The sequence below is a fragment of the Trichechus manatus genome, unplaced genomic scaffold, assembly GCF_000243295.1.
Source record: "Trichechus manatus latirostris isolate Lorelei unplaced genomic scaffold, TriManLat1.0 scaffold00096, whole genome shotgun sequence".
In the NCBI taxonomy this organism is placed as follows: Eukaryota; Metazoa; Chordata; class Mammalia; order Sirenia; family Trichechidae; genus Trichechus; species Trichechus manatus.
This window is the reverse complement of record NW_004444032.1, coordinates 10,397,206-10,416,497: the sequence shown is the minus strand read 5'-3', so window position 1 is coordinate 10,416,497 and position 19,292 is coordinate 10,397,206. Positions and strand designations below refer to the sequence as shown.

Sequence of the window (19,292 nt, the reverse complement as noted above, 5' to 3'; positions counted from 1 at the left end):
CATTTTTTGTGAAAGCATACACAGCAAAACAGATTTCAACAATTTCTACACATACTGACACTGGTTACATTTTTTTCCCCTATTATTACACAGGGTTTGTTTTCACAAAAGTAGAATAACTAACACCAACACTATCTACTGTAACTGATGTGGTTAGTGACCCATCCATATTTCCTGAGATCTCGGCATCTTTTTAAAAAAATTTTATTTTGTTGTTGAGAATATATACAGCAAAACATCACCAATTAACTGTTTCTACACATACAATTCAGTAACTCTGATTACGTTCTTCGAGTTGTCTAACCATTCTCACCCTCCTTTTCCGAGTTATTCCTCCCCCATTAACATAAATTCACTGCTCCCCTGAAGTTCGTTCCTATCTAATCTTTTGAGTTGCTGTTGTCACTTTCATCCCATATAGACAGTTCTTAAAAGCATAATAATGCTCAAGGCAGACTTTTTTTTTTTTTTTACTAGTTAAAGCTATTGTTTGATTTTACTAGTTCCTTTAATGACCAGCAGGGTCTCTGGCTTACTGGTTGCCCTTTAAGCATTTTGTTTTCCTTTAGTGGCTCTATTCCACAGATCTGCACCTTTTCTGTAAAGGGCCACACAGGAACTATTTTAGGTTTTGCAGGCCATATACAGTCTCACATATTCCTCTCACCTCCCTTTAACAAGCGTTTAAAAATATAAAAAATATTTTAAACTCCCAGGTTACACAAAAACAAGTTGTGGGGGCTGTAGTTTGCCCATCCCTGTTCTAGTCTCTAATGGGAGAAAGAGAAGATGGCCGGTTTTGGTAATTATAATTCATTCTTAAAGGCTAAAAATGTGGCAAATAGTACACTGAAACCTGTGTGAGCCAGAACTTGACAGGGCTGCCTTGTTTTTCTGGGTCTTGCCAGGTTTTCTGCCTTTGACAGAGTGCAGTCTAACGACTTTCTAGCACTCTCTATTAAGAATCCTAACCTCATAAACACTCAGATAGTGTTTGTTTTCGATTTTATAGGACTGGGAAAAAAACCATTTTTTTTTTAGATTTGCACGTTTATTCAAATTAGATACAGGTATGTGCATTTACTAGTCAAACAGAGATGGGTAAAATTCACTTTTTAATAAAACATCTAATGTTAACTGTTTAGTTTGTTTTGGTTTTTTTATGAAATTACTGAAACAAATTTCTAAGTCTATAGCCTTATCAAAAAACTCTTGGTCTCCTTTAACTTTTCCAAATTCCTTCAAAGCCTTTATATAGCTGAAAACTTGTGCCTGACTTACAGGCTCAGCCTCTTCTAATGGTATGTCTTCATCGTTGTCATCTTTAGATTGTAAGCCTACAATTTCTTGCAGGTTTATATCATCCATTTCTGTGGCAATTTCTTTGTCAATAACAACGTAAGATGTAGCACTGACCCTATTTTCTGAAACACCACTATAAATGTCATTTACTGCTGCCTGAACCTGCATGCCAACCCCGTTTGATTCCCCACAAGCCACATTGCAAGTGATTCCATGTTTTTTTTTGAAGCTCTGAAGCCACCCATTAGACACTGAGAATCCATCAACTTTTAAAAGTTTCGCAGTTTCCTTCGCCTTTGCTTGCAGGATAGGTCCTGAAATGGGAACATTACTGGCAGAAGCTTGAAGAAACCACTCAAAAACAGATTGCTGATTTCCATCCCCCCTTCCTTTCTTGATGTTTGCGTTGATACTGTTCATGTATTTCTCTATTATCTTATCCCTTTCTTCCATAATTGAGTAGATTTGCGTTTTGCTGCACTTGAACTTATTCACAGCTTCCTTGACAGTCCTTTTCTCTTCAGTTATCATTTTGACAACATCAAACTTTTCTTTCAGAGATAAATTTCTTACCCTCTTATCCATGGCTGTGAAGGAATCATTTTCAAAAAAAAAAAGGAAAACAGAGAGTGAAATAAATTCTTATAAAAATAAGGAATTTATGATCTTCTCGAAAACGTGAATTGTCTCAAACAAAAAGAAAAAATGAAAACCAACATCATTATATGATACAATTAACACACTTCAGTAAAATATTTAAGAATGTTTTTGCTTTGGTACACACAATGAATGTGTTAAGTGAGGAAATACTTCTCTTTTTGGGGAGCAAAACAAGAAATTCTGAAGAACAAAACTTCAAGGAAATGAACGAGATTTTGAAGTTTGTAATAATGTGTATCAAAATTACAAATAGCTAAAGTGAAAACTAAAAATTAAAGAGTCAAATCTCTCAAGACAAGGAAAAAAAGTGTGCTCTGCTAGATTTTAATGAAAATAAAGGAATTTATTGGTATCTCTTACTTTCTTCCAAGCTGATGGATGTTGTCCTTCGCTAGGAAAAATTTACAGGCAGAAAAAAAAAAGGTAAAAATGTAAATAATAGGTGTATTCAGAAAACAGTAGCAATGCACAGTATGTGCTTACACACAGTAACAATGCAAAAGGAAGTGCAAGACTGAGCCTTCATCTCTGACTCTTGTACTTCTTGGAATGATTTCCGGCTTTCGCATCTGCACTTCCTTATATTTCGGTTGCAATACTAACGATTTTCTGACTCCGTCCACATTTCCCAGGTTCTGGCTTTCAAAGAATATTAGGCTGAAGTAATTGTTTTAGTGGAATGTATTTGAGTTTTCCTTCTCTGACAGGTTTTCTGCCTTACACAGGTTTCAGCCTTCGCAACTTTTACTGTATAAGGATAACTGCAAAGAGAGTTCAAAACAAAAAGACCTGAAGTGGAAAATCAGGTAAAGTGCAACACCATCATGCTGTGTGGCATCTCAAATTATCAAAAAGCACTTCTGTCTGGCCAATTAATATAGCAAGTATTAAAATATATTCATATTATATCCTGGGGCAAGAGAAACTTAGTGGTTATAAATAACATAACAATTGAAAGACATGTTTATTGCAACATGGATAAAACTATATACTTAACGTATTTAATAGTTTCACCCTGTCACATCTTACATTTCAAATAGCTCCTAAAACTTGCCAATGTAACTCTGGTAGTTAACATAATGAAAATTACTGTTATTTTATTAAAATACTTCCATAGAATTAAAAATAACATTTGTTAAGTTTCTCAAACAGCTTCTTATTTACTTGGTTAAGAGTCCATTTATGAAGCAAGCTACTGCTGTCAGGACCAAAATAATCTCTGCTGTCTGCCATTTGCCTACTCAGTCCTCTTTTTACTCACTGTTTTGTGGGACGCAATTAAGTTAGGATATCACATTCAGTTCTAGGGGCCTGAGGGAAAAGCAGCTTCCTAAAAGTTGTCTAAAGATGCAATAAACTGCCTCAATATCACTGTGGTTATTTAAATGGAGGTCAATCACTGTAGGGGAAATTTATGCACGCATAATTATGGAATTAGCTAACAATGCATACCTCAGAGGGCTTTAGGACAATTCTAAATTCTATTAGTCTACACTAATATTTGTTACACTTATGCTGATGTAGTAAGACTGTGACAGCCCACAGGCAACATCTGCTCTCCTAAGATACACAATAATGTGTGAAAAGAATTTTAATGGGGTGTTCTTGTTCATGTATTTGGCACTTGTGTAAACTCTGGTCCTAGGAATAGTTGATACTTAGGATGTATCTCTAGGGACAAAAAAAAAATCATATGATAAACAACAAAGAATGAAGGTCATGTTCTCTTTAATACCCTTGACTCCATACTTATCTCCTCCTGTGCTTATATAGTAAGTACATTATTTATAACTCCAATCACTCATAAATTATCCCTTATTCCCTTTTTGAACAGGAAGAATTATTACTACAATGGAATGTTGGAAGGACTAAAGTCCACACCTCATTTGTCCCTTCAGTCCTGAATTTATTAGGCAAGAGATATAAAAATATAGTCATCTTATTAGGTGAAAGGAAGGACAACACACACTACAGGGGAAGTCAGCACAACCGGACTAAACCAAACCTAAGAAGTTTCCTGAATATAACCAAACACTGTGAGGGACAGAGTAGCAGGAGCGGGGGTCTGGGGACCATGGTTTCAGGGGACATCTAGGTCAACTGGCATAACAAAGTTTATTAAGAAAATGTTCTGCATCCCACTTTGGTGAGTGGTGTTTGGGGTCTTAAAAGCTAGTGAGCAGCCATCTAAGCTGCATCAATTGGTCCCAACCCACTTGGAGCAAAGAAGAATGAAGAACACCAAAGACACAAGGAAAGTATTAGCTCGAGACAGAAAGGGCCACATAAACCAGAAACCAGAAGAACTAGATAGTGCCTGGCTACCACCAGTGACTGCCCTGACAGGGAACACAACAGAGAGTCCCTGACAGACCAGGAGAAAAGTGGGGTGTAGAACTCAAATTCTAGTAGAAAGACCAGACTTAACGGTCTGAGACTGGAAGAACCCCAGAAAGTATGGCCCCCGGACTATCTGTCAACCCAGAACTAAAACCATTCCTGAGGCCAACTCTTCAGATAAAGATTAGATTGGACTATGGGACATAAAATGGTACTTGTGAAGAGTGTGCTTCTTAGATCAAGTAGATACATAAGACTAAATGGGCAGCTCCTGTCTGGAGGTGAGATGAGAAGGCAGAGCAGGTCAGGAGCTGGCCGAATGGACATGGGCAATCTGGGGTGGAAAGGAGTGTGCTGTCACAGTGCAGGGAGAGCAACTAGGGTCACATAACGATGTATGTATAAATTTTTGTATGATAGACTAACTTGAATTGTAAACTTTCACTTGAAGTACAATAAAAAAGTCACCTTAAAAAAATTTCCTCCACCTCTCACCCCACAACACTTTATTTTATCCATATATACATATATACTAAATGTAATTGCATGTTCTTTTGCCTTTTGGGTTAAAGAATCACAGAGCTAATGATGTATGCTACGTCAGTTTCCAACTTGGGGTAACTAACTCTATACTTTCACTTGAAAAATTACCAAGTCCCCCGAACTTTGATTTCTGCCTAGTACTCTGCATGTCAAAGTGAAGACATTCACTTAAGTGCGGGTAACTAATGGGAGTAACTACGAATCTCTTTAGGTAGCCAAATACCTTATCTAATTAGCAATGCCCCTGAATGGATGAAAGAGATTCGCACTGTCCCTACCTACTATCCAATGAAACCATTGTCAGGGCAGTGGGCTTTGCAAAATCAGTGGCAAAGACCCTGTTAACTTAATGCTGATCTAGGGGAAATAAAATTGTATATTTTCTGTTCCTGGTTAATCTTCTAGATAATGTGGTAAACATGGCAGGAGTTATAGTATTCTCAGAAATGATCACAAAAATCAATGTTTATTACCAGCTTGATGAAACAATTTTTTTGACATCATGTATTTACTATATTGTTTCATAAATATCCATTTACCTTGGCTGTATTACTGACTTGCTGAAATAATTTGTAATTCTATATGTTTAGCTTTTATAAATAATTTAAAAATTAAATGTTCATTTATCAATCTAAGGTGGGGACTTCTAACAAAGACGATCAAGAAACTTGACTTTGTAATAAGCAAGCAGATATGTCCCAGACTGGAAGCACGTTAACCAAGCAAAAAGACAGGTATATATAAAAAAGTCATTCAATTTATCAATTTACGAAGAAAAGATCTCTGTATCTCTCTGGTCAGCACATTTTCTCCAAGGAGGTAAATTATACAGGAAATCTAATTACATTGAAAAAGTTGCCTGATATGATACCAAAATTGTAGCTTTATAATGACTAGAATATTTAATAGCATTGGGACTTAACTTTTAATGTCAACGTTAATTTAAGAAGTGGATCCTTAAAAATCCCAGATGATAACATCTGAATTTCTAAGATCGACTACTCTCAATTACTAATATTAAATGAAGTGATGCTTCTGCTCTGAGTTGTATTTAAAGTTAATGGTTTGATCTTTAAAGGAAAAGAACAATCTTAATTAAAATATTGTATTTTCTAAATATAATGATGAGCTGTTAAAGTAGCAGGATGAAATCTCCTCCTCCGTAACAAGACTAAACAACAAACCTCAACACCCTTTAAAAAAAGACAGACTGGTTCCCAGACTAACAAGACTTAACCTTTACCTATTATACGAAAAAAGAAAAAAAAAGAAAAAAAAAAATTCAGTCCAATAGGATATTCAAAATTTTGTTTTAAAAAAAGAACTTATGTTCCTATGCTGATGAAATCTTCAGATAGAGGCAAAAGATCCTTGTTCAAGGGTATGTGGCTAGGATGAACCTCTAGGTCTATGATTTTGTCACTATTTTTTTGGTGCAGAATTTAATCTAGTCCTTAGAGAGAGACCCCCTGAGCCTGCTGGACAGGTTTTGTCTTTGACTTCTTAAAAGAACTAAGACTGTCCTAAAAGTTTATGCAAGAAACCAAAAAGCTAAATGGATATTAGACAGCATAACTGAATTTACTTGTAGCTACGTTACTAACTGCCTTTCAGGTGAGTGACTTGGCAATTTACATTACATGTCTGCACCTCATTTATAAAATAAAAAGAGCAAAGAAGCTGGATTTTTTAATCTTTTGGTGATCCTTCTAGGTCAACATTCCACCATACACAATACTCCCATGATTATGTAAATACCACCTTATTCTACTAGAATAAGGGATTTTAAATTTATGCTTGGAATTACCACATAAGGCAAGAGATCCAGGACATTTGTTTTTAAAAGTTATGAAATGGAATCATGATCCAAGATTGGAAATTTAAGTGTTAAAGCTTTAAATAAGTTTCAGTAAGAAAAATTTCCACACATTCCTAGAGCTAATCTTAAATTTCACATCACACATGTTAGGAGTCCTAAAGACTGAGGGGTGAGTTAAGTGGAACTTAATATTCTCATGGCAACCTGGAGCAGAGAGTTAATTTGTCCTAAGCCCGTGTATCAGAAATGAGGTTTCTCATTCCCAGATATTTTATTATCAGTCAGTTTTTGAAGGTGACCAAATTGACAACTGAATTATGTTAAGAAATGGTTCACTGCAATGGTGCCCCCCAATGTGTCAGGCTGAATAAGACTAATAGCACAGTAACACTCCCTAAAAAAGAAACGAAAAATGTCCTCACACTGTAGCTTTATACAGACTTTTTAGCGAAGCCCTTCACTCCTTATCTCGGTTTTCCCCAAAGTGGCAATTGTACAAAAAGCACCTGAAGAGGAGAGGGTTTGTTAGAAATGTAGATTCCTGGCCCACACTAAGTAGTCAAGCACATTCTAAGAAAATAGTGAATGATACCTTACACCTTTAAGAACTTCTGGGTGTGGGGGCCCAGGTATCTGTATTTTAATAAGCTGCCCAGATGATTATAGTGATCAGGCTGGCTTGGGAACCACTGTTTGCAGCATTTTAATATGCCCTAGCAGAGAAAGTAATTTTAAAAAGTGGAATATGTTTGTTTGGTGTTTGAAAGCTTGGTAGCCATGATCTACAAGTCTGGGTATAAGAATTTTGCTTTCAATGATAAACAGATCAAGCTGTTACAAAGGATGACCCACAAAAGTACGCCTGAGAATTAAATGCATTATGGTACTTCTACCACTTTTTTATGTAATACCTGCAACTAACACTTAGGAAAAGAAATTTGTTCATATCTGTACAACAGAGGAAATCAACTTATTTACTGTTGCAAACCCTGGAAGTAATTTTGAACTTAAGTGTCAGAATTCTCCAAAGAATATAAAACTACTGGTGGTGTGGGAGAGAACAGTTAGCACATTAATAGACTCAACTTTTTTAAAATGGGTACTGTTGATTGTAAATCATTCACAACTGAAGCTAAGTAAATTTCTGTGCAGACATAATCACATTCCCCCTCCCCCGCCCCATTCCCATTTTTACCCTATTCTGATAATCACATATTTTTACCAATGCCATTCTGGGATGCACAGCTGTTTAGTCCCTAAGATTGTTGCTGCATACTGGTAAGCACTTATGGATCTCCATCCATATTTATGGGACCATATCCTTTCTTCTGAAAGGTGGCAGAATCTAGCCCTGATCTTGTCTTATTACCAGGGTTGTTGAACTATTCAGTAAAGTTAAAACATGGGAATGTCCTCTGCTCTGAGGTAATTAAATACTTTTATACTTTTTTTCTTAAAATTATGCATTGGAAATGCAGGTTAAATGTGAAAAATAAGAATTTATAACCAAACAATGGAGGGTGGATAGAAATCTCCAAATTGCCTAACACAGTTTAACACTTCCTTTCTTTTCTCGAGAAGGCTTTTATCTGGAACGGATAGACAAGAGCGCTTCACCTAGGATTGCATCAGTCTTTCAAGATAATTGTACCTGATGTAACCTAAGAGAAAGAGATGTCCAATTTTTTTCTTGGTGTTATTTTTTTCTAGCATAAGGATGGCTATGTTCTTGGGCACTATTCATTAGCAATTTCAGGTTTCCTAACCTTTAAGTAGAAGCGCTGGTGGCTCAGTGGTTAAGCGCTCAGCTGCTAACGGAAAGGGCTGGTGGTTGGAATCCAACAGCCACTTGGGGGAGAGAGATGTGGCAGTCGGTTTCTGTACAGATTCACAGCCTTGGAAACCTATAGGGCAGTTCTGTTCTGTCACATGGGGTCACTATGAGTTGGAACTGACTCAATGGCAATGGCTTTGGTTTTGTTTTTTAACTTTTAAGTGGGGGAAAGGCCTGGTGATCTACTTCCAAAAATCAGCCAACGAAAACCTTATGGACCACCACAATGGTCTGATCTGCAACTGATTATGGTGATGGTGCAAGACAGGCCTGCGTTAAGTTCCACTGTGCATGAGGTGGCCATGAGTCGAGTTGGGGGCCAACACAGCAGCAGATAGTAGCAACCCCTACCTTTAACTATCAAAACATCTCTAACCCTCTATCCCTCGCCTTACAATCTAAGTTTAGGAGCTACTTTGCAGATACATACTTACGCCAAAGAGACAAGAGGCCTAATTAATTCAAAGATTTATTTGAGCACTTACTATGTCCTAAGTATTAATTCAGGTACTAGGCAACAATAAACTGAAACCTTTTATCTGAGGGTAGCAATGCAAGTTAGACATTCTCTGCCCTTTAGAGGCTCACACTCTATCTGGGTAAGTAGATTCTAAGTGATTTTAACAAACTGCAGTAAGAGCTGGGCAAAAGGATTATAAAGAACAATGAACTCTTCTTGGGAAGGGGATCAGAGAAAGCTTCGTAGAGCAGAAACACTTGAACGGAAGGATGCATTCACCAAGGTGACAAGAGACAGAAAAGGATATTCCATGAAGAGAGAATAGTATATGCAAAAGAAAGGAGGTATGACAGAATAGATGAGTTTGGGGGAACAGAAAGCAGTAATAATATGGGTGGAAGTAAAGGAAGGAGCAGCTGAATCTTTGATTGGAGAAAAAGGTAGGCGCCAGATCACAGAGGGCCTTGCATGCCATCCTAAGAATCATAAACTTAAGAGGCAACCTGTATCATTGGAGAATTTCAAGTAAGTAATACCATCAGATTTGCATTTGAGTAAAATCACTTTGAAGTGACAGATGGATTAGAGGAGGGCAAGATTAAAAGCAGGGTAAGGAGGAACCCTGGTGGCGAAGTGGTTAACAGCTTGGCTGCTAACCAAAAGGCTGGCAATTCAAATCACCAGGTCTTCCCTGGGAACCCTATGGGGCAGTCCTACTCTGTCCTATAGGGTCACTATGAGTCAGAATCGACTCAGTGGCAACGGATACGGTTTGTTGTTTTTTGGAAGCTAGGAGGTTACTACATAGTAATATACAGAAGCTCTCTTATTTGGCAAATATTCAGAGTGACTGACTACTCTATGCCCGAATTAAAGGAGTGACAGTGGGAATGAAGTTGAGGAGGGAAGGTAGACCAAGAGAATATGGGGTGTTATAGGACTGAGAATGGTTTCCAGGTTTCTGACAAGCTGGATCATAGACTGTTTTCAGTCTGTATTCTATTTTTCAGTTAATACACAAGCATTTTCCCAAATCACTAAAAACTGGAACTTCTCTGGGGGAAAAAAAAAAGCTTTCTAGTAGTACAGGCCTCTTGTAGAAAATCTGGAACATATAATAAAGTGTAAAGAGTAAGTTATCTGTTAAGTCTACCACTCAGAGAGAACCAGTGAAGCCATTCTAATTTTTTTCCTTTATCCATTTCTATGCAAACATATACATACAGAAAAATAATTTTAATGGCTCTACTTATGCACATATCCTAATTTAAATAGATACTGTTAGAAATTTATAAGCCTTTTACAGTGTTTGTCTAAGACTAACTTGTCACAATTAACAATTTAACAAAATGCTGATCTAATTTTTATATCTTAGAAAAATTTTTCAAAAAGATTTACTTTTTAAAATCATGAGACTATGTTCTTATGTGCTGCTAAAATATATGTTTTAAAACAAAGGGCCGGAACTAGTGTGTTCCCATTTAGGGAAATAAAATTGGCAACTATATTGGTTTCCATGTTTCTTGTTATTTGATTTGTTTAAGAAATCTCAAAGTCTGCGAACCAATGGGTTTGATTAGCTCTATAAGTCCTGGCAACTCTTTCTTTTTTTTAAGTTCCTTCCTAAAAGCAGCTTGCCTCTCACATATATTGAATTTCTTAACACAAGTCTACCAAAAGGGAGGAGAGTTTCCACAGTTATTATGCTTTGATGATTCATATCTTAGATCCATATGGACATGAATTGCTTGATTTGTCCTAAATTCTTGAGGAAGTTATCTTCAAACAATGTGTGTATTACAAGGATGCAGAATGTAAACCTTTCCTATCATGACCATTTATTCTAAAGGTTCCTGTGAGAAGCAAAGGTCCTTGATTTAAAAGGAACAAATCTAACCTGCTTGCCGAGAACCTATCTAGTCACTGCCTGCTACTAAAATTTAAGGGAGTTACCCACACATCTTGAGAATTATTGTGATTAATAATTATCCTGTTCTTATAAGCACCTTTCTTCCAAGCAGCTCAAAGCCATCTGGTACACAATGCCTCCTTGATATGTAATAACAACCACAGTGGAGCAAGCACTGGAATAAGTTCTACTAGTGAGAGGGAGAGACTGCAAAAAGGGCATGAATAATCAAGCTCTGAATAATGCAACTACTTTCAAATTCATAGCCTGTGATGTAAAAAAGTCCTACTCTATCAATTTAAAGAGGGTGCATACCCTACATTTACCTTCATCTGAACATTCTAGAGCGCCAAGTTTAAAAAAAGTTAGCTGGTCTGGCTAAGTTCTAAAATACCAAATGTTATGACTGTTAGGAAGATAGTGTATCCTTTTCATTAAGAATTCCTTTTCTAAAGAACTAAATTAAAAACTACATATATGAATGAGTCGATTCCGACTCATAGGGACCCTATAGGACAGAGCAGAACTGCCCCACAGGGTTTCCAAGGAGCACGTGGCAGAATAGAACTGCAGACCTTTTGGTTAGCAGCTGCAGCTCTTAACCACTACACCATCAGGGTTTCCGGCAACTAAAAACATCTCTCTAAAAATGCATGGTGAGGAAAAACTGTTTCAAATTATTTACACATGTAAAATGTATCCAGGGAACACCTGACTTGTTTCACTGTTTTAAAAATGGACTATATAACCTAAATTCCAGACTTTTTTTTTTTTTTTTGGAATACCTTATGGGATGGGCTGATGGGAAGAAAAAAGGAAGACTTTCATCTTAAGTTTATGCATAAAAAACCAAGGAGCTGCTTTTCTTCCACAAATAAAAGATTGTACTAAGCACTTGTACAGACAACTTAATCATGCATTTAAAGAGTTTAACCTTTAAAAACAAAACACAGAACTATTACACTTTGATCTAGGCCTCTAATTAAACTACATTCAGTGTAGTCCCTATCCTTGAATATAATTTGATTAATTCCCACTGAGCTGATGAAAAATATTTCTATTTGGCATTTGCTTATTAAAGAACAAAGGAAGAGAGAGAGACACAAAAACAGCTATAAGATGTCACAATCATTTTGATTTTCATGGCAAAAACCTATGACTGACTTTCTTCGATATATTTTCTATTTTGTTTTTAATTTCAGAGAAGGTTATTTGGACTTAAAGCTGAATCTGAAAGTAGTCTACTACCCAAGTACAAGTTGAGGCTACTTTACTTCCTCTCTTTACAGAGGCTGAGGGCTTCCTACAGTACCAAAGTTTAATTGATCAGTTATAAACAAACTCTTGCGTCTAGGGGTAGGGATAACAATCTACTTAGAACATGTATTTGCAGAAGGGCTGTTATAATAATATATAGAAGATGCAAAGTTAATCAGGGAAAAAGTTTGTAAAAAGATGTTATATAGGGGTGGAAAGAAGGGAAGGTGTAAGAATGGAAACTAAATATTAGGTGCCTACTCTAAGTCAGGTATGGACAGTGTTAAGGGTCTCTGAGGAAAGCAAGACACGGGATACATAAAAGTATTGAAAGCAAAAATATATAACATTTAATACAAACATAGCCTGAGTGACTGGATTCATACAAAAATGGAAAAAAGATGAAATTTGATCACAGCTAGGAAAATACAGTACGTATTTCATTTAAATCTGAGTTATCTCGATGAACCTCAATTCCCTCATTTGTAAACAAACGACTGTATCAGAGGTCTTTCTATCACATATAACTAAGTTTCTGTAAGCTAGAGTATAAAGGCAAAAACAATGCAAGTGTCCAACTGACATACACTCAGTATACTCAAAACCAAACTCACCGCCATCGAGTAGATTCCAACTAACAGCGACCGTACAGGACAGAGCAGAACTGCCCTACCTGGTTTCAAAGGCTGTAAATCTTTATGGAAACATATTGCCACATCTTTTTCCTGCAGAGCAGCTGGTGCGTTCGAACTGCTGACCTTTCTGTTAGCAGACAAGCACTCAACCACTGTGCCACCGGGGCTCCTTGTTCTGACCTTCAGCTATCTATAGATACTTAAGTATTATGAATTCAGGTACCTAAAATATTATAGTCACTAAAAAAAATCAGTTTTAAGCATATGAACAGTACAAATACAAAGTGTACACAAAACTAGACACTTGTTATATTCAAACTTTGTTTTCTAAAATGTTCTTTGGATGGCTTATTCTTTAAGGTAGCATAACAACCTTCAGCAAAAAGGATAAGCTATCAGACCAATATTTAGCGCATCTAGTACCATATTTGGTGACATCTTACATGCTGAAACAGTTTATACCTGTTGCCATCAAGTTGATTACTACTCACAGTGACTCTATGAAAGTTTAGACATCGTTTATTTTTTAAAAGTACGAATCTTATTAAAAAAACAGCTTGAAATTTGTGCTTTAGTTTCAGACAGGCATTATAATTTCAGTGACAGAGGGTTCTTTTGTAAACTAGAAAAGCTACCATATTAAGTACCAACAAAGTTCAGAGATAGGCTCATGGGCTAGAGATGGGGATAACAGATTTTCTAATTTACGCCCTGACAGGGAACGCAACAGAGTCCCTGATGGAGTGGGAGAAAGGTGGGGTACAGAATTCAAATTCCAGTAAGAAGACCAGACTTAATGGTCTGAGACTGGAGGAACCCCAGAAAGCATGGCCCCCGGATTCTCTATCAGTCCAGAAGTAAAACAATTTCTGAGGCCAACTCTTCAGACAGGGATTGGACTGGACTGTGGGACATAAAGTGATACTCGTGAGGAGTGTGCCTCTTAACTCAAGTAGATACAAGAGACTAAACGGGCAGCTTATGTCCGGAGGTGAGACACAGAGGGTTAGGAGCTGGCTGAAGTGACACGGGGAATCAGGGCTGGAGAGGAGAAGTGTGCTGTCGCAGTACGGGGAGAGCAATTAGGGTCACGTAACAATGTATGTATAAATTTTTGTATGCGAGACTAACTTGAAATGTAAACTTAATTTAAACTACAACAATTAAAAAAAAAGATTTTCTAATTTAAATACACTAAATTAAATTTTATTTTTGCTATTTCTTAAAGTTATCAGAAGGAGCCTTGGTGGCACAATGGTTACACGCTTAGCTAACAGAAAGGTCGGCAGTTAGAACCTAACAGTGGCTCTGTGGAAGACCTGGTGACCTGCTCCCGTAAAGATTTCACCCTAGGAAACCCTATGGGCAGTTCTGTCTTATAGGGCCACTATGAGCTGACAGCACACACCAACAAAGTTGACAGAGATAAAGTGATCAGAATATATAGTCTAAAAATTTGCTCAGGCAATAAATGTTAATTCTAAAAAACTTCCCCCAAAACTAGCCACGTACGGAATTCTACATAAAAACCAACCAAACAAAAAACCACAAAAAACATGGAAAAATGTCAATAACAACACACTCTTAAAATTCAGTGTCATAGCTTATTTGGAGGTTACATAAGAATAAGCTTCTTCTGCTTTCTAATAGGCATGCTTAATGACTTATAAATGGATGGGACATGAAAAACCAGAGAAATAATTCTAAAATGCATACTGTGAAATGGTGAGAATATGAAAGCTACCTAGTTGAAACATCACTGTAATTGGGTAATAATGACACCTCTGATTGGAGCCCTTTAGAAGGTTCAAAAGTCAATAAGCATAGATTTTTGCCTTGTAGGTATATTGATACAGTTAATCTGGGCTTATATAAAGTTAATTTCTGCTGAAACACTAAAAAAAGAAAGCTACCTGGGAATTATAAACAGAACTGTCTCTATAATGATTGTTTACAAGTCACAGTTACAACTCTCTAACAGCAGTAGATATACATGTGGCCAAACAGCATTCAGTTTAACACTGAAGTCTTGGTAGCAAAAGGACAGAAAAGCATATACATATTACAAAAATTTGATATGATATGCATACATTGTCCTAAAGCCATAAAATATGTATTTTGCACGGGCACATCAAATTTAAGAGGAACAAAACACTAATGAACAAAAACACTAATCTGAAAATTGAAGCATTTTAATAAGATCTCTTTTGGGGCCTACAATTTTAAAAAGGAAATCAGTTGTCAAGATATACTTCCTGATGTAGCAGCAAATTTTTTTTTTTTTTTTACAATTTGCAGCTTTTGCCACAGACACAGGTACAGACATATTGTCTGTACTACATGGATTCTCAGCATAAAACTTAAATTACCAGAACTCTAAGTAAATATTTATTGATAACAACAGCTATCGATTATCCAACATCTAATGCTGTCAGGCACTAAGCCACACATTTGCAGATGTTAAACAATTTACAAGAAGCCCTGGTGGTGCAATGGTCAAGCGCTTGGTTGCTAAACGAAAGGCTGGCAGTTCAAATCCACCAGCTGCTCCTCAGAAGCAATCTGCGCCTGTAAAGATTACAGCCTAGGAAACCCTGTGGGTACTTCTACTCTGTCACGTTGGGTCGCTACAAGTTGGAATTGACTCACAGAACACCACAAAACAATTTACAGATGAGGAAACAGAGGTGAAGTAATCAATCAAGATCATGCAGCCTGTAAGAGGCAAAGCGTAACTGGGAAAGGAAAAGCCTGACACTGAAGCTCAGGCTCGTTTTCTCCCTCTCTTTCTATGTACAACCAGGAAGAAAAAAATGATGGGGGGAAAAAAAAAGTTGGCCTAATTCCATCTAAAGCTGAGATAAGGAAGACTGGGAATGATAGATTTATAACCTGGTAACACCACAGACTCTTTATTAATCATCCAATTTTCAATTTAGAGTTAGGATATTAATACCTAGGTTCTAGTCTGAGCTGTTACTCATTACTGTGAGACTGAAGTCAGTCATTTCCCTTTTTGGGACTGTTTCCTCATATATAACAGGGAGTGGTGGGGGGAAATGGCCTCAGCTACACCTCAAAGGACATTAAAAAAAAAAAAAAAAAAAAAAGATCCAGTCCAATTCACCTTCTTTTCCAGTCTCATCTCTCAATATACTTCATATAAGCTTAGTCAAACTAGCTTCTTATGCATAAAACACATTTTCTCTATTTCTGTTCTATGCCTTTGCACATAAAGCCATGCTGACTGCAAATCTGCTGTGCTTCCCCTGCTCCCACCCCTTCCCTATTAAAATCCAAATACTTTTGCCTCCTAGCACAAAAATTTTAGTCTGTAACACACGTTATCCATAAATTGAGGTTCCTGGCTGAATGCCTGTAGTACCTTGGTTACCTTTCCACATGGTTTAATTCCCAAACCAGACTGTAGATTAATACTGCAGGGATTAGCCCTTCTAGTTCATACAATGACAGGTATAAAAATTTGAGTGAAGAGGAACACAATGGACTAAAACCAGATTTGAGAGATGATGACATTGGCAAAATATGTGTTAAGAGAAAAAGTGGGGACAAAAAAAAAAAGCTTCATAACATAATACAGAACCAACCAGTGAATTCTGTCATTGTATTTTATATTCAATGGACTTACTATTATTATCATAAACATACATTATGGCAGAATTTTCAGACACTTGGCATCAAAGCAGATTATCTATTAACTTTGTAACTTGTGCAACAAAACTGAGTGCCTATTATATGCCAAGAACTGTGCACTTTAGCTACAAAAGACAAGATGTGAATATCAAGAGCTCACAAACTAATGGAATAGAGGAACATGAATATGACAGCAACAAAGAAAAGGGAATGTCTCATTTTCTAGAGAGAAAGAAGTAAACCAGTTGCATTTACTACAAGTCAACAATTGCTCCTGGAGCTCTTGTATCTCGTTTAATCCCAATACTACTATGATGAAGTAGTTAGTACCTATTCTATGGATTATGAAACACACGCCCAGAAAGTAAATGAACTAAAGTCGCACCAGAAATGGAAGAGCAGGTATTCGTACTCAAGTCATTCTAACTTCAGTGATGTCCATATGCTCATAAAACTTTGAGAGGTGAAGCAGGATCCAGATTACGGGCTTTACACATCATGAGGTGTTTGGACTTGATCCTGCAATCTCTGGTGAACTGAGTGTTTTAAGGCAAAAAAGATTGCTTTAGAACGATGTTTGAATTACATAAAGTAGGTTAGAAGGGTGGAACCGCTGACCAAAGAAAGAAAACGCTACATATCATTTTTGTGCATCATAATTTAATAGTAAACAGTATTGCTTAGGATAGTTATGAATAAAGTAATCATATTTTTATTATCGCCATAGCTATAGACTAAGGTAAGTATGTACTAGAAAGGAGCCCAAGTGGTACAGTGGTTAAGAGCTCAGGCTGCTAACCAAAAGGCTGGCAGTTCCAATCCACCAGCCACTCCCTGGAAACCGCATGGGACAGTTCTACTCTGTTCTACAGGGTCACTATGAGTTGGAATTTACTTGACAGCAACAGGTTTGGTTTGGTTTATGTACTAGCAAATAATTTAGCTATCAAAAAAAAAAAAAAAAAAAAGGAACTGGTTCCTTCTCCTAGGTCTGTAATGTGGACATACGATGTCAGCTTTCTTGCTAGATCTGTCTCTTATTAAGATCAAATCTATTCATTTTTTGTTTTTATCTCTGAAGACTACTGAATCTCAATGATTGTTTTGAAAAGTTCTTATTATCCAACCAACAAGCATGGATGTTTCTGAAATGTCTTATGTACCTTCTTTATTCTATTACTTCTACCCTCATTCAGGCCCTTCTTAATCCATCTACATTATTATTAAGGACATTACATTATTAAACCAGCCCTTCCCCTGGGTTGAAGGTAGACAACATTTCATTGTTGTATGGCTGGGCTCAAAGGGAAGTTTTCATTCAGACAGTGCAAATAGGGCAAAAAATACGAACTTTGGCCAGGTCAGAGAAACAGGTTTTGAAATTGCTGCTCTGCCACCTTGGGTAAGACTGTCACTTAAGTGACAAAGTGTATACAATAGCATCAAACATGGCCCTGGACATCAGAAAACATTCTTTTTTGGGGTAGGGTGCGGGGAGGAGAGTGACACTAGCAGTTACGGATTTCTGATCTAGCATTAAATTTAAGACTATCCCACCCTCACTAAACATCAGTTACACAGAGTGGTATACCTTGCTTTTTTTTTCTTATATTCTTGTTGTTCCTAAATCCATCCTTCCAACTGTCATACCCAACCAGTAATCTTTCTTTAATGTTACATGTCAGCAACACACCAAGCTATACACAAAGAAGTGGAAAAAACAAAAAATTCACTGCTGCTGAGTCGATTCTGACTCATAGTGAACTGCCCTACAGGGTTTTGGAGGCTGTAAATCTTTATGGAAGCATACTACTACATCTTTCTCCTGTGGAGTGGCTGGTGGGTTCAAACTGCCGACCTTTCAGTCAGCAGCCTCGGGCTTAACCACTGTGCCACCAGGGCTCCCAAAGAAGTGGAAGTGGCATTAAAACTGAGCTACATTTATACAGGTAGAAATAAAGGTTGGGAGAAAACAAGTAAAATTTACATATAAATGCTTCTAAAGATCTAATTACCAAAAAAGCAGTTTATCTTATCAGCTTAACTGAAAAGTGTAAGGGTTAGAATATCCAGTCTTACGTGCCTAAAATACAGGAGCCCTGGTGGTACAGTGGGTAAGTGCTCAGCAGCTAATCAGGATGGCAGTCTGAACCCACCAGCTGCTCCTTAGGAGAAAGATGTGGCAGTCTGTTTCCTTAAACACCAGTCCTGGAAACCCTACGGGGCAGTTCTACTTTGTGCTGCAGGGTCGCTATCAGTTGGAACTGACTTCACGGCAGTGGGTTAGGTTTTTTTCTTCTGCTGCCTACACTATGGTAGGAATGTAAATTATTTGTTGATTGAAATCAGAGCTGGAGTTATGATCTGGTCCAGGAACAAAGCAACTAGATGGGGAAAACTGGAATATAGGTTTAAACTTGAGACACAAAGATCAATATACTTGGGAAGAACGCATTTAAAAATAGCATAAATACTTTTTGAAAATAAGGAATATTAAAGTGATAATCTCTAGGAATGCATTCCTATATAATTTAATCCGATTTCAGCTGTTAAATGAAATACCATTTACCCTAGGTAGATAACCAGTTTAGTTTCTTAAGACTGGTACTATATAAAAAATAGTTGTTGATTTAAGATATATTCTATACCTCAAAAAGACAGTGTTGACGATGATTTGTTTTGTGGTGTGCTTAAAACAAAGACGCAAACAACCTCCAAACCCAATTTTCTTTTATAAGGAATAGAAATGCACGATATATTCCGCATACTAACTTATGGGAAACATAAGCACTGAAGGAAAAATGTCATACAATACTTTTCCTCATGAAGCAAAGAACATCATCACTATGTATATTTTCACCAAAAAAAAAAAAAAAAAA

At 36.9% G+C, this 19,292-nt stretch overlaps 1 protein-coding gene across 2 annotated transcripts in view; it reads right to left on the bottom strand.

Annotated features, from left to right (window-relative positions):
* Positions 1 to 457: 457 nt before the first annotated feature.
* LOC111821669 (tigger transposable element-derived protein 4-like) overlaps positions 458 to 19,292 on the bottom strand; it is a 23,157-nt gene continuing 4,322 nt past the window's right edge. The window contains exons 1-2 of one of the 2 annotated variants that reach the window (XM_023737077.1): positions 16,799 to 17,280; positions 458 to 2,723 (exon numbers count right to left, since the gene is read on the bottom strand). In XM_023737077.1, the coding sequence (XP_023592845.1) occupies positions 1,084 to 1,887 (804 nt within the window). In that variant the 5' untranslated portion in view covers positions 1,888 to 2,723; positions 16,799 to 17,280 and the 3' untranslated portion in view covers positions 458 to 1,083. Of the gene's footprint in view, positions 2,724 to 16,798; positions 17,281 to 19,292 lie in introns of those variants that run through there. The other variant, XM_023737076.1, reaches the window with a different exon arrangement.